Source organism: Orbicella faveolata, unplaced genomic scaffold (genome assembly GCF_042242905.1).
Source record: "Orbicella faveolata isolate gen_17 unplaced genomic scaffold, um_ofav_v1 contig_25, whole genome shotgun sequence".
NCBI classification, from domain to species: domain Eukaryota; kingdom Metazoa; phylum Cnidaria; class Anthozoa; order Scleractinia; family Merulinidae; genus Orbicella; species Orbicella faveolata.
In genome coordinates, this window is record NW_028301553.1 from 25,212,153 (window position 1) to 25,235,816 (window position 23,664).

The 23,664-nt window shown below is 40.0% G+C and overlaps 2 protein-coding genes and 1 pseudogene across 4 annotated transcripts; 2 read left to right on the forward strand and 1 right to left on the reverse strand.

Annotated features, from left to right (window-relative positions):
* Positions 1–11: 11 nt before the first annotated feature.
* On the reverse strand, positions 12–1,769 carry LOC149109637 (uncharacterized; annotated as a pseudogene).
* Positions 1,770–5,304: 3,535 nt separating this feature from the next.
* LOC110067598 (uncharacterized) lies at positions 5,305–10,711 on the forward strand. Its single transcript, XM_089293886.1, has 3 exons — positions 5,305–5,359; positions 7,699–7,895; positions 8,535–10,711. Exons 2-3 carry the CDS (start codon positions 7,712–7,714, stop codon positions 9,821–9,823), a joined length of 1,473 nt encoding a protein of 490 aa, XP_089150012.1. The 5' UTR covers positions 5,305–5,359; positions 7,699–7,711; the 3' UTR covers positions 9,824–10,711.
* A 701-nt stretch (positions 10,712–11,412) lies between these two features.
* On the forward strand, positions 11,413–22,397 carry LOC110068557 (uncharacterized). 3 transcript variants are annotated; one of them, XM_089293883.1, is made up of 3 exons: positions 11,413–11,955; positions 14,132–14,289; positions 17,195–22,397. In XM_089293883.1, the coding sequence occupies exon 3, from the start codon at positions 17,331–17,333 to the stop codon at positions 21,063–21,065; it is 3,735 nt and encodes a 1,244-aa protein (XP_089150009.1). In that variant the 5' UTR covers positions 11,413–11,955; positions 14,132–14,289; positions 17,195–17,330; the 3' UTR covers positions 21,066–22,397. The 3 variants fall into 3 exon arrangements, with proteins under 3 accessions (XP_089150009.1, XP_089150008.1, XP_089150010.1); XM_089293882.1 differs by lacking the exon at positions 11,413–11,955 and adding an exon at positions 13,537–13,962; XM_089293884.1 differs by lacking the exons at positions 11,413–11,955; positions 14,132–14,289 and adding an exon at positions 15,857–17,067.
* The last annotated feature ends 1,267 nt before the right edge of the window (positions 22,398–23,664 follow it).

The window sequence follows — 23,664 nt, forward strand, 5'->3', positions numbered from 1 at the left end:
ACCTCACATATGCCTCAGTATTCAAACATGAACACGTTTCATACTTCGCATGAGTCTCGTGTTCCAGTCGCACGCTTCACGCTTAGTTGGTTCAAAATAATTCTTTTCATTTAATCAATGCATTTAGAAACTGACAGTTAGGAGGACTACATGTACACGTAGGTTAGGACATAATGAACTTACAAGGATTGTTTCAATTTTTCAAGTTTACCTTTCCCTCTTTTGAGAAATTTATCAATCCTCATAACTTCACTGAATATTCTGAACCTCACATGTAATTATTGTTATAACAAAGAAGTGATGTACTAAAAAGGTAAACACAATCACTGAAATGAATAATTATACAATGTAAGAGCAACTTTATTTTATCAATCGATGTGTCCATTTATGTACAGTGTACTCTGCTTTAAACAGTCTGTGACATCATAATAAAATTATAAACAGTACAACTGAATATATATTAAATATGATTAAAAACTGACAACAACTATTAGTACATGTAAAAAGCTTGCCTAAAAAGAAAGTCTTAACCTTAGCTTTTTGTGATATTCTCCCAATAATTATAATTTCAGTTCCTTTCAGGATTTGCTCCAGTCAATTTTTGACTGTAATACATTAAGTTCCTGAATTTGTGTGTTAAGTTCATAAGATATATCTTCCAATCAATGGAATGGTAACAACGACCTTTTCTCTTCCATAATTAAATTTAACTTTGTACTGAACTGTCAAACATTGACTGTGAATTCTTTGTGCTAGAATGAAAGGCATTTCTGAATGACTTTCAAAATCAGTACACCATACTTCAAGGGGGTCCGGAAACCAGTTCCTTTCAGGATGGGCCTTGAACCAATCAACCTCAGCGAGCACAAAAGTAAGTTTCTGCCTTTTGCCTTGGCCTTGCTTTACAACCACATCATTGGTAAGGAATCTGCAAACTTTTCCTGGCCTACACTCCCCGTTAAACCATTTAGCTAAAACACCATAATTCCTTGAACATCTGTATATTGCACCACTGATTTGAACTCTTGAAAAGCGGTCACAGAGTCTTTGAGTAGAAACTACCTCACAGTTGGGAAGCAAACTTTTATACATTTCTGTAAGTTTGGAATGATCATCATCATTTAAAGCAATCCTCTTGACCGGTGGCAAAGGAACAATTGTTCCACTCTGTTCTTCATTCAGCATTTCTCCAAGAGTGCCAGTTTGGGTAGCGGTAGCAGAAAGCAAACACTGGAATTGTTTATGTTCATTGGGGAAGTCCATCATGCGTAACTCAATATCCTGAAGAAATGAGGTGCACCTCATAGAAATCTCGAGCTCATGATCTTCATTATTATCGGCGTGTCTTCCTTTTCGCGGCGGCCATTTTCAATTCAGTAAATCAATGGTCATCCAGTGCAAGGTATGGAGCGGAAAATTTACATAGTATGAGAGCCGAGGATATTCGGAAATTTTCGGAGCATCTGATCCCGATCGTGCACCGAAAATAATGAAGTGACTTGTCATTTTCTTAAAACTCCGTGCGGTTTCCCAGCTTTTGTCGATTCCTGGCCTCGCACTATGATTCAAAATGGCTACCCCAAAGCATCATCAGATCAGATTGTTTATCCTGTAAGTCTTCATCTAATGTGAGGGCCCCCTCCCCCGGCTGGCCCACTAGACTTCACAAAGACAACAGAAGCGGAGCACTTACATAAAGAAAACAGACAAACAAAAGTTAACAGAGAACTTGACCATCAAGTACCCTGCGAGACAAAAATTTCCTTCTCTTTTTGCTCGGTGGGAGCTGGTCACAACCTCTCCATTTCCTATCAGGCATGCGCAAACCGACAACATATCGCCGCGTTGTGTTGTGTCACACAATCAATTTTTAGTTATTTTCAGTTTTTGTGAATAAAGTACTTTAATTGTGGCATGGAGAATTACATAAATAGTCTTTTTACTAGATTTTTATTATTCATTTATCGTACTAAAAAATTAATACTTTTAGTGTTAATTAACATAATTTGGTCTGTTTTTCAGGCGCATTTGATCATACTTGTTATTATTATTATTATTATTATTATTATTAAAGCGTATTATCGTTTGTCTCACGATGTAGTCACTTGAGATGTAGATCGCGACGTTTCGACTGCTTACTGATAGTCTTCATCAGGCGATAAGGTCGACTGATTGCACGGTATCATTTATATCACAAAGGTCGGCTGTGATTGGTGCATTTCGATCCTCCGATTGTTCCATTGTTCCGGCGAGTAGCTGTTCCCTCAGTGGTCCGCTGTTGTACCGTTCTCCTCTTGTTGTGTTTCTTGATCGTGGGTATCCATGCTTCAGGAATTTCAATTCCACTCTCCCTGTTGATGTTATTAGGGTGAAGTGTTATGTGAATAGCTTCCTTGACCCTACGTGTGTACCAGTGAGGATCTCGATCAATAAACTTGACATCATTCCAGATAGGATAGTGGCCGGTCTCGTGGGTGTGTTCAGAAACGGCGGAGGTCTGGGTACGGGCGAGTCGTATATCCCTGTCGTGTTCTTTGATCCTCTCCTGCATAGATCTCCCTGTTTCCCCGATGTAGACTTTGCTGCACTCACAGGGAATCCTGTAGACAACACCATCTTGTTTAGCCGGGCTGACGGTGTCCTTTGGTCGCACTAAGTGTGACCGAAGTGTCTTTTCGGACTTAAAGACGGTGCGAATGCCTTGCTGTTCTAGGCAGCGGCGGAGAGACTCCGAAACTCCTTGGACATATGGTAAAACGGCGATGGATTTAAATTCCGCGACAGGCTCTCTTCTTGGGGTTGCTCGCGCCTTTGTGATCTTCTGTACAAAAGAAGAGGGATATCCGTTAGAAAAAAGTACAGATGACAGATGTTTCTTCTCTCCAGCGATTACTGATGGTTTGGTCACGAGATGTTTAGCCCGGTCGTACAGACACTTCACAATACCGCACTTTACTGACTGAGGGTGGTGTGAATCATACGCTAGGTACTGATCAGTATGTGTTGGTTTCCCGTAGACACTGGTGGTAAGGCGGCCATCAGGTTCTCTATAAACTGACTTGTCGAGAAAGGGGATCTTGCTGTTATTCTCGATCTCCATAGTGAAACGGATTGATGGTTGTTGACTGTTCAGGTGTTGCAGGAAGACGTCAACTCTATCCCGATCCAGGGTGTATCATCTACGTAGCGTTTCCAGATCTTAGGCTTATTATTATTAGTATTGTTTGTAGTAGTAGTAGTAGTAGTAGTAGTAGTAGTAGTAGTAGTAGTAATAGTAGTAGTATTGTTATTATTATTATTATTATTATTATTATTATTATTATTATTAAAGATTGGCACAGCTATTGATGATATTGAAGGTGGTTTCGTCATTGGCTCCGGGCAACAACAAGTTGCCTAGGGAAGCCAAGAAACACCCCTTGTTTGCTTTTTCTCTTCTTTCTACATCTCCAGCACCTTTCTAAGAATTCTTGCTGACCACAGCAATGCACATCTCTGGATCAGTCCAACAGGAATGCCCACCTCAATGGCTCTCAGATTGTCCTTCAATCTCAGTGGTATTGATCCCAATGCTCCCACTACCACTGGAATAACCTTTGTCCTCACACCCCACATTTTTCGAACTTCTCTTGCTAGATCTTGATACTTTTCAACTTTTTCATCTTCCTTCTCTCTCACCCCATTATCCTCTGGAATTGCCACATCTATAATCTGACAGCTCTTGTCTCTCTTGTCAATGATTATGATTATGATTATTATTATTATTGTTATTATTATTATTATTATTATTATTATTATTATTATTATTATTACACCGAGTTTTCCACTCTTCTATTTTATTAGAGAAACTACAGAAATTTCATAAAGTTCTACGAAGTACCTAGCGACAAAGAAAAGGACGAATTAGACCAAAGTGAGCGCACAGTATAAGTTAGAGTTCAACCAAATTAATTATACGGAGCGTAGCTCTGCATTTCGCTTTTATGACGCTCACATACTGAGCTTGAACCATACCTGTGGAGCGTGCTCCACAAACCGCAACTCCACAAGACTGCAAGTTAATTTGCTGCAGACAAAGAGACTGCCCTGCAACAATTTGAAAAACTTAAGCTTAATAACCTGCCTACTGGCAACCCTCACATCATGCTCTTTTGACGATGAATTCGAATAGCTTGTTATTGTGAATTAATGTATAGCAGTAGTTTCCGGGACTGTACAAACAGCAAAAGACCAAAGATTGCTAGTTTATTTATGGAGAAAAATTTTGAATAGGATGCGCACGTGATTACGTGGTGAACCGGTGTCAGTGCATTGTTGCCGATTGTAACTTTGTAGCCAACCACAGGGAAGCAGATATTGCGGACGGATAGCGTTTTTAATCCTATCTGTCTACGAAAGTTATAAGCGGGCTAATTCTGGTCAAAAACCAGTATTTTCACTTTGTTCGTCCCTGGTTGTGGACGGCGGCTAAATAAACAATGGAGCGGTTGCGAGCAGAGCTTTCTTCTTGTTTCTCACGGGGGAATCTCTGTCTTGCAGGGTCCTGAACCATCAAGAGTTACTCAGTGCTAAAAACCTCCGTTCGAGCATGACTTATGGCTCGACTTGAACGTGCTCTCCAAAGTCACCCGTGCATCCATACACGTAACTTGTTAGACACACTCTTGTAAATCCTCGTTTTAACTGGCACATAAACATCAGAAGCATAAATGTACTGGAGGCGCAGTGAGCTGTTTTCAAGTAGCTCCTTTTGTTGCGAAATATTCCTTAAAAAAGGTGCTAATTACCATATTAACCTCTTACTGCGTCTTAGTCTGTTGCTTTTGCTAAGGGTTATGCTAAATGCACTAGTGAAAAACCAGCCTCGAGCCTGAAATAACGCTAAGCTGGTCCAGAACTGTACAAAAATATCAGGTTTTCGTTTGTCTTTCCTTCTTTTGAACAAGGAAGTAAACTGAACCGGAAACAGAATGACAGACGCTGCCCTACCGCTTCTACGTCAGTGTTTACTATTGTGGGTTCCGCGTTTGATTTCACCAACCAAAATCTAAATCGTACGTTATCGTGTCGAGAAAATAATCAATTGTGAACAAAGCCCACTGCGCTGCTCAGATTTTGATTGGTGCAGACAAAGAAAACCGCAGTGTCTCAAAGATGCTATAACTGATTTCACACAATTATAAATAGCTTTATTGGCTGGAAGTCGGTTCGTCCAGTTTCTGATTTGCATAATGAGCATTCATATTTGAGTGAGTCGCTGATACGGGGTTAAAGTTTAATTTTAATAAGGTGAGTTCTGTTTTATTCAAAATAAGTTCACAGCAGAAGCTTCAATACATGTTTCGCACACTTGCAAAAGGTAGGACATGTTATCAAGTTAATATTTTTTCAAACCTCGCATAGATAGAGCAACTGACCATTTGAAGACAGGTCAGCGTTATCAATTAACTAGACCAGACGTTATCGGTTATTGTGTTCTCACTGTGATGTGTTATCAGGGGTTAAACATGAGGCGGACGGTGGTATGATTATTTCACCGGAATTTTATACGAGCAATGTCGTGAGCTGAGACAGGTAATCAGGAAAGCTTTTATCAGATTCTTTTGCTTGGCGATTTTCCGTTTAACTCAGCATTAGGTGGAAGTTTTTTTAGTGTTATTTAGCGCGTTCCGAGTTCTACAGTCGCTATCCCTCAGAGTCTTATTTACGACATGAAAGCACGGCCACATGAGCGACAAAACTCGATTACAACTGACTTCCTTAATTGATACATATCTTAGTATTACACCTGCTCGACACAAATTCTCAAAAACGTTATCTCATGTTAATGTGTTGCTACTTAGCCACACAAAACAAGGACAGGAATTCTTAACTCGTGACATTTTTCAGTTCCGCTCTACTGCTGGACCGTAGTCAGAGCACGCATCAATCTCAGTGGTGTGCATTAAGAGCGGGCTTAACCACAAACAAAACAGAATCAGAAGGTATAGTTTCCTTCCTGTGTGCCTAAATCGGTATGGTGATTACTAGTGTTTTTCGTTGCTCAAGAAACACTGAAAACATCGTCTTTCTAGCGTTATCTTACGTACACGTTCAGTTTTTGTAAGTAGACAATTAATTTACAGGGTCTTTTTTGTGTACATAATGGTCTGAAATGCCTCCAAGACCAAAGATCAGTTGCCTACAATAGAATTTCGAAGTAGAGCTGATTTATTACCAGATAAGAAGATCACGGTTTTAAGAAAGTTTTACAACTTTACTCGACAGATCATAATACATTTCTATATTACTCCTTCCCAACAGCTTCAATCTTCCACTTCGAGAAATAAAGAGTGACACAAATTGCGTATTTTGAGATACAGTGCAATAAGTTCTATGTTGGCGGACAGCGCCCCTTTGTTATGTCTGCGTCAATCATGCGCGTTATGGAATAAAGACTCTTAACTGACTTGTAAGCTATTCAAATATCAGAGGCGTTTTTATGCAGGAGTCAATGTAAACTCCCCCGGAACAAGGCAGGGATTAGTCGGGAAAAGGAGGGATTTGAGGGAAATCGCACCCCCAAGAGGGTGGGGGATTGGGGGATATTTGTATTTAACCGTCCCTAGGTAGAAAATATCTGTTTTGCTTCTGTGGCCAAGGAGAGTATGGAGAGATGATTGCCTGTGACAGCCCTACATGTCCAGTGGAGTGGTTCACCTTTACTCTCTGTGGCTCTCCTGTGCCCACTATTTGTATTTTTTGTTTTTTTTGTTTTTTTTGTTTTTGTATCATTGTAAACCACTTATGTGATGTTAAGTTGTTTTCTGTAAACAGTGTGCAATAATAAAAAACTGAAACTGAAACTGAAAAAAAACTTTGCACTGGTTTGTCTGCGTAACTAATGATTTTGACTACTCCGTTTATATAAGCTTGAGGGACTCGAGGTACCCTTCGCCGTTCACTGATAGCGGCTTCGCCAAAAAAAACAAAAAAAACTCTCTGGCACCCAGGGTAGTGGGAAGGTACAACGCTAAATCGTATGGTTTGTGAGCTGCCGTTTAAAATAGGTTAAGAGTTTGAACATTTGGGTCAACTGAAAAAAATGTTTGGTTTGTGCGCAGTATGGTCTGAATCTGAAAAGTGTACGTTTTGCTTTACTTTTTGAAAAGAAAAAAAAAACCTTTTTCTCTCTTCGTAATTCAATCATAACGGAGACGTGCATTCAGAGGTATTAGCAATTTTAGCATCAAAGTTTTTGAAACCCTTTTAAAATGCGCGCATAAGCCATTCGGCCATGTCACTGAGAGACCTCTGAATATAGTATTGCAGAGACATGAATTCTGTGTGAGCAGGGTCTGAACTGAATCGCATGTTTTGTGTTGAAATCTTTAAAGGTTTCGAAAGTCGTGTTCAAGAGGCGGACCGAATAACCCGACTCCAAACTTTTAATTCCTCTGTGTTCTTAGTGGTTCTTAACATCTTAGTGCGTGTCATATGCAGGCATATTTTAAAATTCATGCGAGGTTGAACACCTCTATAATCCCCCCACCCCTACCCCCGTACTTTTTAACGGTTTCGTGAATGTGCATCAGTTAACTCGACGATTTTTGTCCTGCGTTAATTAGGTCTTAATTAGAATTAATATTGAAACCTAAGACGCGCCCATTCTTTATCATATATAAATATTGTCCTGAAAGTGTTCACTTCTCTTTCCAGGACAAAGCAGAAGATGATTCAGAGCAAAATTGAGACATCTTTCTCGCAGTCGCACTGTGATGGTAATTCAAGATGTTATCCAAGATGTTGTGATGCTTCTTGGAATTCCGTTCCTTTCACCTCCCAGTGTGGAAAATTTGTTCGTTCTAGTGGAGGAGACGGGCACTTGTCTTCTACAGTCCAGAAACCAAGAAGTTGTGAGTCATTAAGATTACAGGAGTATTTTTGTTTGCACTGCTTGTGTTTACAGCCACTGAAAGCGTAAATAAAGCGAACGCGACAATGCCAATTGGTGTTGTAAATGGTAATAGGTTATCGTTCAGCGCGAGTTGGTTGAGGTTCACAGTGTTTCAGCAAGAAGAAAGGGGAAGAATGAATACACGTGTCGGTGCTGCTTCTGTCTATCACGCTGAAACACCTTGAGCCTCAATTAAGCAACTGTAAACCACTTTGTTTACCAGCATTCATGTAGGTATTGTGTGGTTTTCCCGGCGCTTTCGATGATGCCATCAGATCAGTATGGTAGCAATGTAAGACTGAAAGTAGATCGATCTGATTGACTGAGTCAATTTACCTGATGCCGTAACGAAAGTTTAACTTCTCTTTCGTGAATAAAAGTAAATAGTAGGCCTGCATGACTTGAGTTACAATGATAATGTGTAATCTAGCGAAAATCATATGACATGAAAAACAAAAATTGTCCGCCTTGCAGAATTGATTTACACAATTATACAGTAAAACAATGGCCGTGAAACTTTCTGTGCACTGCTCAAGCAGTCAACGAAAAGCAGGAACTAAACTGTTCCTTTAATTTACTTGTTTTCATTTACATGTAGTGGTTTTATCGTCAACGGAAGTGACAAACTACAACACTCCTGATGACTTTTTTCTTCGGCCGTTCTTGACCAGAGAAGAATTTGCATATTGGAACAGCCATTTTTGCCGCGTTCCATCTTCACGTTCATTCTTGCGCGCATTCAACCCACAAGTTACCACAACCATGACTTCCGGTCATCATAAGACGTCTTGTGTCACGAATGTCACAGATACACCATGTTGCGATGAAAGACATCAAACTGGTGTGCCAGCGGTCCATGACTTAAGTACAAACTGCTGGAGCAATACAAGATGTGGCGAAATGCCCTGCTTCCCAGAAAACATCCCATCGTCAAGTGTAGAAAAAGGATTCGCTGGGAATCCTGTCTGCTTGGAACATTTAGTTCCATGTACCAGTCACGCCTATCAAAACGGAAACCACTTTGACCTATCTACTAACTGTTGTGAAACAACGGAAAGTTATTTTGTTCAGCAAGAGGTGGAGCCCACAAAACTGAAGGGAAGGTATTTTGTTTATGGAGATGAAAGCTTTGGCAAAAAGCCTCCTCCTTTCACATCGTCTGGTTATCAGGAGGTTCACCCCAGGACTGGATCTGCTGTCCTCAGTGATTCAATGAGCACTTATGGTGTACATTCAGAATTCGGATCAACTAATTCTTTCCCGGCTAAAAGAAAATCCATAGGTACATCAAAGTATGAAAAATTTCCGCAAGAAAAGCAAAAGAGACCGTGCGTTAGCGATGAAGTAAATGGAATTCAACAAGATCAGGCACCAATCAAAATCGAACACAAAAATGAAGCTTGGAATGCTCATCAAAACAAACGCCCGCGAATCAGTGGTTATCGCGGCAAGGAGGCGAGATGCAAGATCAACGAGTCAAGTAACGTGCGCAAATCACGTGAAATAACAATGCCACCTGTTCAAGATTGCGTGGAGCAAAGCATCGATATTACCATCTCTGGCGATAACACTTCCGGATGCAAACCCGGAAGTAAAACCTTTAAAGAAACTCGGCCAACAACGACTGACTTAACTGGGAACAACAGTGACGCTGCGTTCAAGTCACGTGTTCTGCAAGCTGGTGACCAGATTCCAAACGGTCGGAACAAATCTCCTGAGCGAAAAAACATTGATGAGGTTATCAAGACCACGAAGCCTGTCCAAAGAAAGCTGATGACCAATGACAAAACCGGTGGTTGTGCTTTCGATCATCATTCCTTTCCCAAACTTGTCGGTGTGCTTAGTCCCTTCGCCGTAGCTACTGTGATGTCAAGTTTAGCAAAATAACCGCAGTGCTATGCTACTTCAAAATTACACTCTTAACTGTTCAACATGCATCCTTGTCCAAATCAAAGATCACTGCTAACGTGGTATCCAAAAAGAAAGATCTGAGAAAGAAAAAGGTTTACAGTCAAAGAGTAGACCACACTACTTAAGAAATCAACTGTGGCACAAGAGTGAAGATCGATGATGGACGATAATGCTCATTTTTGAAACTGTTTTTGTCTTAATCCTGATGAGCCCTTGTGTGTGACCAGCGGCATGCCGGAAGGCTTAAATGCAACTCCAAATGCAAGCCTCAGCATCTTACCAATGCTGGAAAGAGAACTTGTGCTTATTCACGCGTCGTGTGTTTTTCTATTAAACCTTGACGTTTCGTGAACTCGGCAACATACATTTTCAAAAGTATATTCCGGGCAATGCCCCATTTTTTGTATAAATTGTTGTATTATTCAAATTCGTGGACAGACTTCTCAAATGATTAGATTGAAAACTCTCTGGACTGTATAAAATAAGAGGATGTCATGTCTGTTTGTTTTAAAATATACTTTTTTTTAACAAGAAACAAGGCTTAGATTTTTTCTGAGAAATTCTAAACGCCGAGGCAAGGATGTGTTGGAATAACGAGTGTCGAGTCGTTTGTATCGAGTGCGTCGAGTTTGCATGAAAGACGTGATGTCTTGTTCTTTTTGAGGCTTACATTCATTTGGTAAAATTTTAAAATGTGCTAAAAATTATGCCCAAGGTTGAGGTCTAGTTAAGAACAGTCTTCACATTCTGACAGATGATGAAATACAATAGAATCTTAAAACGTTTTTAAATGTACTTTGCATAAAATTGAAACATGTATTTTCGTTCCTCTTGAAAAATGAACAATTAAACAACAACAACACACTTAATGTGTTGAGTCATCTATGGGTATTGCTACGTTGCCAGACAAGCACACGATCATACTATGCAACATATGTAAGCAAAAAATTGAGAAAAAAATGTGTTAAGCCTGGTTTTCACTTCGACATAACACAACTGCTAATCACAACGTTAATGAGGACGCCCACAACACAAGCATATGCCCCAGCACAAGTAGAACAAAAAGTTTTGTTCTTCCTGTGCTTGTACTTTTGGTTATACCAAGTGAGGTCACGCTGCTACAAGCATAAGCATAAGTCCGCCATCTTGTTTTACTGTATCGAGGAGGTGTGGAACGGAAAAATAAGGTAACTATCCATTCTGCACATGCGTACGTGCTTATGCTTGTGTTTTGGGCGTCCTCGCTACCGTTATACTTATGCTTGAGCTTGTGTCAATGTCATAGTGAAAATCGTCCGCCATCTTGCTTTACTGTGTCGTGGAGGTATGGAACCAAAAAGAAGGTAATTATCCATTCTGTGCATGCTTGTGCTTGTGTTTATGTCATAGTGACAACCAGGCTTCGCTATTTCACTTCAAAACAAAACAGGCTTGTAAATAAGAGGTCAAAGGGTCTCGGTTACTATCGAACTGTCGAGAATGATCAATATCTGACACACATAAAACGCTACTCGAAAACTCGGAAGCTCGTTCGAAACTTATTTTTGTTATAAACTATCAAAAATATGATACTTTTTTCAAATTGCTTTCGTGAATGACCTGTTACGAATCTATCAGGGCAGCTGAAGACCATGTAGAGTAGACAATTTCACTTTCTGACAAACACCCAGCATTGATAATTCTCGGGCGGAAAGCTATATCGTGGTTTTAATTTTCACTTGTTTTTTACTTATTTGTTTTTCGGGAGGCCAGCCAACAGAACGTGGAATGGTTAAGACTTAGGAGCAACGCAAAGGGAAGGGAAAAATTATTGAAGTCAAAACAGAAATGTTCAAGGAACAAAAAAACTGAAAAATCTGGCGATTAGAGAGGCAAACTGAAAAAGATCTCTTGTAGCAAATTATGCGGTCAGTTTAGTGTCGTGTTTAGTTATTTCAGTTTCATTCGCTTGATTCACACAAGGTCGATTTTTTTAAAAAAAGAACAGTGACATAATAGTTTTCGATTTCAGAAATAATATGGGTCAATGATGTCCTCTAATTCAGTTTCGTCAGCAGGTCTACTTGAACGAGCCTCCACAAGTTACAGCTGACAAGACTTACGACGTGGTAAGTACAGTCAGTGATTGTGCTGGTAAACTAAGATTGGGTGAATAACCAAGCCAAGTGTAAATAGTCTGTGCATAAAGTATTAAACAGATTTAAGTGATTCATATAGTCTGCTTTGCGCAAATATATCGCTAGGAAGACTGAATTTGACTTTAAAACCCGTGCGCGTGCTCAATCAGCATTGCTCCGTCAATGTAACAACTTGAATACTGACCAGCTGGGCTTTTCACTGGGCCATTTTATTACCACTACTTGTAACTGGTTTATAGCCAGGCAACATGCGCGTTTCATATTCGTATGTTCAGACGTACTCTAGAGTTCACGTTTTATATCGTTTACATCGGAGTTTTGTCACGTTCTACGATTACACTTTGTTTGCGATAATCAAAATTATCAAGTTCGATCCAAGGAAAATAATAATGGTATTTTCCTGTCAGTTACAAAACTTCAAAAGGTAGTAATGAACTAATAAGAGGAACAATCGAAATTTGAGATAGAGAGAGAGAACAGACGACGAACCTGAAAACGTTAGGCCAAATTTTTCATTATATCACGTCTTACGACCTCAAGTCAACCGGAACAACATTTATTCGTTCAACCACTTTGGCGTTTTCGAAACTAGCTCGGTATGTTTCTTCCCTCGCCTTCATGACGTAGCAAAACAAATGGAAACCGAAATAAAGGTCCGGCCACATTAAACATGCACTTAATTGCATTGCTAAGGGCCGGAGGAAAGTGAAAAGAAGTTTGTTTCAGTTTTTACTTCTTCACTTCCGTTGTCTCAGTACTGAAGCGTTTAAGACTAACTCTTCTGCTTAGTATTTGTGGTTTCTAGATCGTAACGTTGTCAAAAAACGCAGCTAAAATATTTTACATCTTGGTTTTGATATTTTTAGCGCACTTTGTTAATGTTACGCTCGATCAACATTCTCAGTGGCGTATCATAAACAACTGAGAATGAAAAATGAAAAGATCACGTCCGTGATTTGCATCTTCAAATACCGGCGTATATGGACAAACGACTCGGGCGAAGAACCGAACGATGAAACCTCTGAGGCAACAATAAGCGAAAGAAACAAAAAAATTTACTGAGAGCCATTTCGAGTATTTGCGTATTTCGTTAGGTATAATATTCTTAAACCTTTCGCCGGAAACAGCTTTTTGATTTCTTGATTTGTTTCTTTCATTTTATATTCCATCGATGGTTCTTCGAAACGATTTTCAGAGCATAACGTTTATGTGTCATTCGTCTTATTTCTCTCGGGTTTTAAATCACGTTTTATAGCCGAAAGCATGTTGGAATGGGTATCCGTTTCCGCTGAAACGCTGAAACTGAAGTAACGGCAATTATAGCTTTTTATAAACAGTTAACTAAAGGCCGCGTTAATTTCCTTGTACATAGCAAACTGGTCTGCCTTCCGCCAATACTAGTTGAGATATATATTTATTTGAATTATTTACTTTCCTTCAATTTAAGTTGCATTCAGTGATACGTGAACGAATGCATGCACTACAAAGTTACTTGATGAAAAAGAACTGGTTAATCAGCATACAGCAGTAAAATCAAATCAGTAGGCTACAATATATGAGCATTTGTTATTCTTAATACTATCTGCTCTTTTTTTGTTTTGTTTTTTTTTTCAATTTAGTTTGCTCTGAAGAGCTTTTTCTCCAAGTGTTATTTTATCTCGTTCATTGTTGATGTTTCGGTAGTTTTGATGTTTTTGTTATCAGCCAGTTAATTATATTTTTCAATAAACAAATTGAATATGTATATCTTTTTGTACCAAACAATTTATCACGTAAACAGCACGTGTTCAGGAAACAAAAGCTACAGAATACAAGGAAGCAGGATTTCTTAACGTCAATCATCCTTTTCAACCCGCATTTGCGTTGACTGAAAAAGTAAACAATAGTAATTCTATTCATGTAAGCAGTGACTGGTCGTGTTACGATGATACTTCACTTTCCATCAAGCAACAAGAATATCATGTCAAGGTTTGAATGGTAAGCCACATAAGCCGGCTATTACGAATTACTCACGTCGTAGAAAGTTTCACGCGTCGCGGGAGAAGTTCAGGACTTTGATTAACAGACTTTCTAAGATCAAGAAGTCAATTTTCAATACGCGGACGCTGTCGATCTTGCTTAACACCAATTTGCTTTGGATTAAAAGGACGCGGTAACTCTGGAAACAGCAGCCAACCTCGAGCCAACCGGAGAGGACAGTAACGTCAGCAGTCGAGAAGAATTATACCTAGGACTTTTCCGGCTTTGAAATAACATGGTTGAAGTGTTCGTTATAAGCTAGTGCAGAGAGAGGTGCCGACCACGGTGAGTACGTGTTTGGGGTCATTTTGTTGATTTTAGTTATACCACGATCAGTTAATTCTTAACTCCCTCTAGGACAGTGTTCTCTAGAGGTTCTTGGTCAGCCGGGGAAAGCTTTTGAATTTTGCTTCCAGTTTCACGCCACATAAATATACCGTCTGCGTTTTCAGGCGACATGATGAAATACACGGCGAAAATTTCAACGAGCAAGCTGCTGAAGCAGCTATTTGGATAATATGATATTACAACATAGTCATTCAGTCGTGAGACGAGGCCAAAGAGCATAGAAGCTCATAAAAGGAAGTGACTGACGTCGAACAACAAGACCTTCTTAAGTTATAACAGCGAACGAGAGAAATACGAAAATGATAGTGAATTCTTTGTTCTTAAAAACATAAAACTCTACTTGAATTAAGAGTGATCTCTTCAAAAGTTCCTAGCTTGTTTATATTAAGAAACGATTTAAGGCTTCCTGGAGGAAAAACGGATAAAAAAGAATCAGTCATGGTCAAAAAAGCTTAAAAAAAGTTATTGCTTTGTTCTGTGCATTGGCATTTTTGTCAAAAATGTTACAATATGACTGTTTGTTACAGACTGCCGCCAAGTAGAGCAATTTTATTCAGGATATCTCCCTGATTATGAGACGAGTCACTTTAGCCTACCCCCCCTTGTCTCGCCTTCTTCCCTACTCGGCCACGGCCATGTCGCCCTTTAGCGTTCGCGATGATAAAACACTAATCTAAGTGACCCTTAGAGAAAAAAAAGGCTACTTGCAGTCTATATTCCTTAGAATTGCAATTGTTGTTATTTTACGCTACAAAGTTTGCTTTGGATGATCAACAATCATCAATTCAATATAGAAAAGGCTACTTGCTATTTTCTATGTAAGGAGTCCTCGCGATAACATACTCCAATTATTTCAGCTGAGATGGATCCTTGCTGCTGCACGAAATCGTCAATTTCAGGAATTTGTTAACGTACAACGTTCTGACTAAGTATGGCGTAGTAGTCATGGACTGGTAACAAAAATGTAGAAAGTACAATTGAACTACGCTAATTAATTCGAACTCGGTTATTTCGAATTTCCAGTTATTTCGTTATCAAACCTACTTCCCTTGTTCATTCTCTTGTTTTTTCAGTCATTAACCATAGCCGTTTATTTCGAATCAATCGGTGGGTCGAAGTTGGGCTTTGCCATTTCGAACCTTTTTGTTCTTCTTGGCTAACAATCAGTTTTATTTCGATCTCCAAAGGTTGGGTCGAAAAAAATATATCACAAAACTAAAACACTAAAATTTGACCTTTTCAATACACTTTCATCTTATACTGTAATTAGGATGTCCTCGGGAGTTTCCCTGCCCGTTTTTTGGTCCTAAAAATATTCCATTCCATCATGATCTAGTTTTACCACAAACTGAAATGGGATAGATGTCACTCCAGCTAGCGAGACAAAATCAACCTAAAGATACTTAGCAGTGAGTCACGATTTTGACAATTATGGTCTGTCGAGATCACACTTCAGTAGAATCCAAGACGAGAATTTTTGGGTTCGAGAATTTGTTATTAAAAACGTTTTGCCTGAGGTGTGAAGCGGCCTAATGAAACGACAGGCGACAATTTTAAAAGCTAATAATATAAGTGAGATCACAAGGAAGTCATTCAGTCCTAAGACGGGGGCAAAGAGCATTGAGGAACTGAGAGATTGATGACGAACGGCGAGACTCTTTCGAAGTGATAACGGCCAAGGACAAAACACGAAAAAAACGTTTTGTTGTTAAGGATATGAATACCCCTTAAGTAAATAGCGAGCCATTAATAAAGATTGCTGCTTCTTTTTTTTAGACCCGCAGATTCAACAGGCGAAAGGCTTTCACGTTGAAAATAAGAGAAAATAATTCTAGTAGATACAAACATTCGTTGCTTTGTCCTTCTTCCTAGTATTTCGTTTAAGTGTCAGTTGCAAAATTACTATTCGTTATAATTTCGGAAACTGATATTTTCCTTTGATTGGGTAGGAAGTAATTACTTTCAGTATCTTAAAATTACCACTTTATTCGTCAATATGCAAAGAAATCTCGTGTTTGTCAGATACCTCAACTATCCAAGACCGACAAAGAAGGTTGAACGGGAGACCCGTGCACTAAACTGATAATTAACATAAGAATATTTACGGAGAGTCATACTAAAGGGTAATGACAAATAGAAGAATGGATACTTTGCAACGAGCCACCGTTTGGAAAATTATGGTCTGTCGAGATCACACTTTTACAAGCAGATTTCCCATCAGGAAATATTTTTTTACCGTTTGAGAATTTTTCATCAGTGGCAAAACTCTTTGTTAAAGGAAAGTTTTTCATCGGTCAGGAATTGACACTAAATAAAAAGCCTCAGGAGAAACTCCTACCTTGTGTACTTGGTTTAATAGCTTAATCATATCGCTTTTGATGGGTCGGGAAATTTTTGAAATGCCTGAGAAGGTCCTGCTCTGTGTAATTAACTTAACTTTGCGGAGTAAACAAACATGATTTGAATGCCTTGTCTGATGATGTCTTGTAATTACATTGGGCGCTAAAAATAAATCATTGTTACACCAAGTCAGTCTGAATGGTGCAAAATTTCATTTTGGTGATCAGTACAGGGCAAACAGAACAACAAGGAACACATGACAATTTCGCTCACAAACAGCACAACAGAGAACACGGAATCAGAATAGAAAATATTGAGGATATTTATTTTGTAGAATGACCGTATTGTCACGGAATATGAAACACGTCTAACTGGGTGCGTTGAAATCCATTCAATATGCGAATTTTTCTTCAACTTCACACCTTCATATAAAGGTAGGGATATCGGTATATGTGAAATTCGTTTCTAATCAGTCGGTGCATTTTCTTCTTTCTTTTAACAGGGAACAGGCCTGACTGCCATCTTAGTGACTGTACAGTACTTTGGTTCATGCTCAGTTACCTTCGCCTCCAATTCGAAGAGAAGAACATGCAATCTCTTATGGAATAGATATCCATCTTCTTCAGTACTCCATCAACATGCAAACACAACAGAATAAAGAGAACCCTTTGTTTCTCAGCAGCGCGGTTAAAAATGAAGGAATCCCTTCTATTTGCGCAGTGAAACATGAAAACGTATTGATTGATGACACCTGTCAACTTACATCACCCACGTCCGATTCTTCTGTCAAACGTCCCTTGATTGACAGCCAACATGACATGACCACGCCAAGTTCAAAACGCATCAAACAAGAATGGGACGATCCATCATTCTGGGCAAATAAGGAGAGACGTTTACTCTCAAGCAAGACGAGCTTGCAGAATATCGTCAGTGAAGTGGCTGATTCGTTTGAAAGCAACAATTGCGTGAGAAATGCATCGTTTCAGGGCTTTGAGAGCTCCAACAGGAATCTGTCTGGTGAAGATGACGCAATAGCTTTGAAACGAAAGAGAAGACAATTTGAAAGTTCGACCCAAATTGTTGCGAGTGCGAACGAAGTTACAACTGGGGATGAAAATGTAGAAGTAGTAGCGCCTTCCATTGATTGCCACAAAGAGGAACGTTCGGTGCCCTCAATTGCTGATCACGTTCAGCCTGAAACAGCGAAGCCAATTCTAAGACCTCTGAAGAGTATTGATTCCGGACTAAGCGAGGGTTATGCATTTGATCATAACTTCTTTCCCAAACTAGTCGGAGTTCACTCAGCTTTATTACCAACGTCAAGCTCGCCGGAACTAGAGTCGAATCATCAATCCCAACAAACAACGTATGTACCACTGCTCAAGAAACTTGCACCAAATCAAGAAACAAGGGATAGAAATTCTTCCCCTCCACAAAACGCCGAGAATACTTTAACAGCGGTTTCAAATCGAAACTTTCTTGGCCATTGTAAAGATGACAACGGTCACGCAATTCCCAAGAATACTGGCCAGGTCAGGTCACTTGAAACGCCCTTGATGTCACGGACTCAAAATGCATTGACTTGCGACACCAATTTATGCAAACGTGACTTGCTCGAAGATTCAAGGGTTCATGCGCAGAATGCATCAAGGACATTACCCATCACTCCCCGTGTTCCTTCCACGGACAATCGTCCAGTTCCATGGATAAACGCCAGCTTGTTTAGTCAAAAGAAACACGGAACAAAATCACCGGAAATCGCAGCTAACATTTGTACATCGACTGATGCAACAGTTGCTGAGCATGCGCAGGGTAAAGACAGTGCAAGACATGACGCGGTGGATAGTGCGTCACAAATATCCCCACTCCTCTCTCCGGTTAGCCCAAGAACTCACAGTCTGGTTTATTCAAGTAAGCAAACTTCCAAGAAGTCTTCCAAAAAGCTCAAATCAGTCAACATGCAGGAAATGGTCAACATTTATAGAATGGCTACCAGTGCCTCGTCACGCAAGAATCAAACTAAGGGCGCCACTCTTCATTCTCCTCCAGATTCCACGTCACAAAAGCCATGTGACCTCTTGTTTTCCTTTACGAAAGCAGACGGCAAAAACGACTTATTTCTTGTCGTAGACGACGAAGTGTTTGCAGTGGAACGGTTCGACTACAAAGGCGTGTCGTATTTGATTCACACCGATAAAAAGGGAAAGGCTTCGATTTTAGCCAAACTTCCAGAGGAGGAAAAGTTGAAGTTGCAACACAACGACACAAGCTCAAGCAGTCGTCAGCAGTTTCCGTCTAACAGAGCAAGTACCTGTAATGTCACGTCCAGCAGTTCAAAGCAATCAAGGCGCACATCTCGCCCCAGGCTTACTCCACAGTGCCCTTCTGGGACATCTCTTAGTGTCACAGCACTGCAGACGTTTTGTGAAGAGACCTATGGTGACAAAGCTCAGGCAACGTCAGGTCAGCAACCGGTTCTAGATGAAATTTCCAGAAGAACGGGCGGTCAAGGCAGGCAGAAACAAGCAACATCACTGGATGTGGATGAAGTTTTATCTGAACGTCAAGCCGTGTATGGTATGCGGACACAAAGTGGCAATTTAAATCCAGAAAGAAGGCAGCTGCTCAAACAATTACTGAATGGTATAAGAGCAAGCACAGCCCGTCGGAAAGGGCTGCCTCTGGACACACATTGGCCACAAAGTGTACCTGTTAGTCAGCAGCACTCGTCTTCTCAAACATGCGCTGATAGACAAGGCAGGCCTCAAGGAAGTGCTGTTCCCATCAAGGCAAGCTCCAATCCCAGACCTACGCATGCGGCGCGGAACCGTTGCGGCAATCAACAGGGCAAAGTGAATCCAAATCCAGTGGACAGAAATCAACGGATTGATGAAGTGAATGCGCACAGTCATGAACAGTTCACATATACCTCATCGCAGAGTCCTTGCAACGGAAACCAAGCCGTCGGAACTCGGCATCAACCTTACGACAGTGAAGAAATTGTTGATGAAGACAGTTATGGGAACTTTGCCAACAGTAACAAATCGATGATGAGCGGGAACAGAAATCCAGAGAGAGTGAAGTTAATGAGTTACATTGCTCGTCGTTTGGCTTCAAAAGCAGAACGTGTTTCGTCGACGGCTAATGCCTCATATTATAATCAGCCACCAAGCAGGCGATCTGAAGTCGAAAGACAGATATTTAATAGGACTATGGCAAATCCGTTGAGCACTAGAGCAACAAACGCATCGACCAGAAGACACGAAGAGTTACCGCCACTTCAGCAATGTCAACGACTTATGGACCTATTGGTAGGGACGTATAATGTTAAATCTGATGATAATCGCGACAACGGTGGACTAAAATCCTCATCAAGAAAAAGACCGGCCGAAGCCACTCAAGTTGCCAATAGTCCAACACCACCCAGGGCTCAGGGCATGATGGACCGCTGGATACATTTTGAAAATGAACTGTGGAAAAAGAGGGTAGCTTCACTCCAAGCTGAGCAGCGACATTCTTTGTATGTCGATACGAAGTCTGATTCACTCACTGACGACAAATGCAGATCAGGAAATCCTGATCGCCAGGTTCTGAATGATAGAAGGGTGACTTCACGTCTGCATTCAAATCAGTCAAACACGGTTTTGTCTCCAGTGTCTTCAGACGGTGACGAAATCCCAGGTCTCATTCAGGAACCTCGGCGTCCTAGTAACGACACAGTTACACAAGATGATCAGCATTTTACCAACAGTGTGCCACAAAACACATCAGCCGTTTCGAGTAATTTAAATTACCATAATTGTATGAGTCATACATCTCTCTATGGCAGATCCTATTTAGTCTGTTGTGAACAGCAGTTTAGCACCGCAAAGAGGCCTCCAGGACATGAAACAAACGTAAATGAGTGTCTTACCAACATTTCATTTAATCAAGCTGTTGAAAAAAGTGGTTCAGCAGTCCAAAGAGAGTCCGTGTCCGCGCTCATCAGTGGTCAGCTAAGATCCACTAAAGATGCACCAGTACGAGGCATTGCAGAAGTTGCTGAGTCATTGGATGATGAAGAAACGGACACAGATGACGGCGATGTCGAAATAATTAGCCCACCTCCCAAAAGATATTCTACGCCTAACACGTTGCTTGATGTTGATGACAAGAGAAATGACAAGAGTCCAGTAGAACAAGATACCCGCAAGATTTCCCACGGCGCACTGCGCGCCGAACTAGTGACAAAAATTCGAGCCACCCGAGAGAGAATAGCACAAGAGAATGTCGAGTGGAAGAGGAAATATCTCTACAGGATACAAATGGAGCTAGAGAATAAACTGGCCAAGGTTTGTGGTACAGCTCACGTTATTGTCATTGATGACGAATGAGAGAAACAATTGTTTCAACAACAAGTGAATTAATGACTGGAAAACATGTGAAAACTTACATCACTGCGCTTGGACGCTTGTAGTATGAGATGAAACCTTGAGAACAATTGTGAAACTTTTTATTCGATTTAGCCGCCTTTTTGACCAGACTAAACATGGCAACTGTTTAATTTTTTAAAACGAGAAAATTTGAAAGGATTTTTTATAGTACACTGAGGTGTTAAATTCCTGAAGTATTGAGGTTTTGATAGATGACTGGGTTTATGAAAACTGTGTCATTGTAAAATACATTCCTTTGCGCCAGGTGAAACCTAAGACCTACAAATAACTCCAAGCGATGAAATACTGTATAAAAAAGAAAACGGTAGAGTACGAAAAGGAAGATGGAAAAGTGAAAAGGAAAAAAACTGACTGCCATTACTCTGAATTTCTTTTTTATAATTATATCTGTCTACTTTGGAGGTATTGTCTGGCAAGAAAAAAAGGTTGAGTAAGGCGAGATTTTCATTGACACTATTTTCATAAATCGAGATATACCAGAACTAAATATTGTATTAAATTTGATTTTTTTTTTTATATATTTTAAATATGACAAATTCAACCCTATCTGGGTTAATGGTGCAAATTAGAGACCACCTTATAGGAAAGCGAGTGCTGAACAATCTGTACTTCTATGACTGAATAGAAACACAGGACTAGCACGAGTTGCTGACGAAATGATGAAGCGAGCAAAGAGAATTTACTTTTTGATAATAGAAATAAGCAAGTGATTGTTCTTCCTTCAGTTCTTACATTGTTTCTAAAAGAAATAGAAAACACCTTTCGAGTTTTCATCAAGTTCTAGAAACACTCGTAAACGATTGTTTGAACTTAAAAACAGCTCAGTGTGGAAACATTCTCCTGCAGCTCGTGTTTCGGCGGCATTTCGTGACGACCATTTTCTTGAATGGTTATGTTTAAAGCTGGCTTAGTACTATGATTTCTTAACGTTTAATTGTATGTTTCGTAATGAAAATATGTACAAATATTGGTCCCATCATTCGCTGCTTTTTTGTCTTTTCTTTTCAATTTATTTACTTATTTGTTTTTTCTATTTTGAATTTTACAACCGGGATAAAATTTGTAATTTTTTGTGATTACTTAGCTTGCGAGAGCGGACGCCTTTTCTCGGCGTGTAAACCCAAAATCGATAACGACGTGTTCTATCGCAGACTAGTCACAACGCAGTTCGTTTAGCTTTTACTATTCTGAGTAGTTTTTGCCTTATTAAGTTAAATTATTGATTGTTTTATTTATTCTATATTCTGTGGCAAATAAATGCCTAGTTGCGCATGTTGTTTGCAAAACTTCCACTTGCGTACGAAACTGAAAACATGAAATTGCTTTCTACACGTGTAGAAAACTTCAAATTAAGTGCGCCCGATCGTAATAACTTAGGCAGCGTCTCCACTAAGCCGGAGAAATTTGAAAACGCAGCTTGGTTAGGCCTACCGTCCACACTAATCCGTCACAAAAACGGAGCTTTTCCAAAACGCTCTTCAAACCGGAGGAACCTGAAAACACCGGCTTTGCGTTTGCGTGTGGACGGGAGACATTTTGAAAACAGAGCTTTTCGAGAGCGATGGCGTCACGATAATCATGTGATTTCCCTGACTGACAAACCCAAAATGAATGGCGATTACTGCGTTTTTAAATTCCTCCAGCGTAGTTTGAGCGGAAAACATTTGATGCGTTTTCAGAGTGAAACCTCCGTGTCCAAATTTCTTCGGCGTAGTGCGGACGGAGCCTTAGTTGTAACGTGCGCATCGAGAGCCAGCCATTCCACTTCTATTTGTGTTTTTTACCAAGTATTTTTCGAGCGTGTTTTTCGCAATCAGAAATATTCCCCAACATTAATGTCTCGAAAGATATGTTTGCATAATGCAGTTCTAATGTGAAAATATGGATCTATATATTGGCAAAGGAGAAATGGAAGACTGACATTCGTAAGAAAAAAATAAAGAAAAAAGGGGAAAATAATGACAGTAAACTAAAAAGGAGTACTTACAGAAAGAAAATGCATGGGAAAAATTTGTTTTCTCTTTATTTGAAATTAGTCACTTCAACCAGCTATTTATACAATTAGCATGTATCGCTAAGGAGAAAGCGCGAGGAGAAACTTAGTACATGGAGCTAAGTGAAATACACGTATGTAGATTTCAGAAAGGCCCAAATCTAGCATCTTTAAAAAGTTAGGTAAGCATTGGTTGAGATCCCCGCAAAATCGCGAATGTGGTGCATCTCTAAACGCACGAAAACACGCAAGAGAAAAAAATATAAATGGGCGAGAATCTCCATCCAAGCATTGTCCAAAGCGACAGACTTTCACGAGTGAAATACATGTATGTAGATTTGAGGGAGGGCTAAAAGTAGCATGTTTGAAACGTTAGGTAAGCATTGCTTGGATCTCTGCAGCTAAAACGCGAGTGTGGCGCATCTCTAAACAAGCGAGAACTTACGAAAGTAAAGAAAGTTGATAGGGAAGAGAATATCTCACCCAAGCACTACCCAAATCGATAGACTTCCACAAGTAAAATACACGTGTGTAGATTTGGGGGAG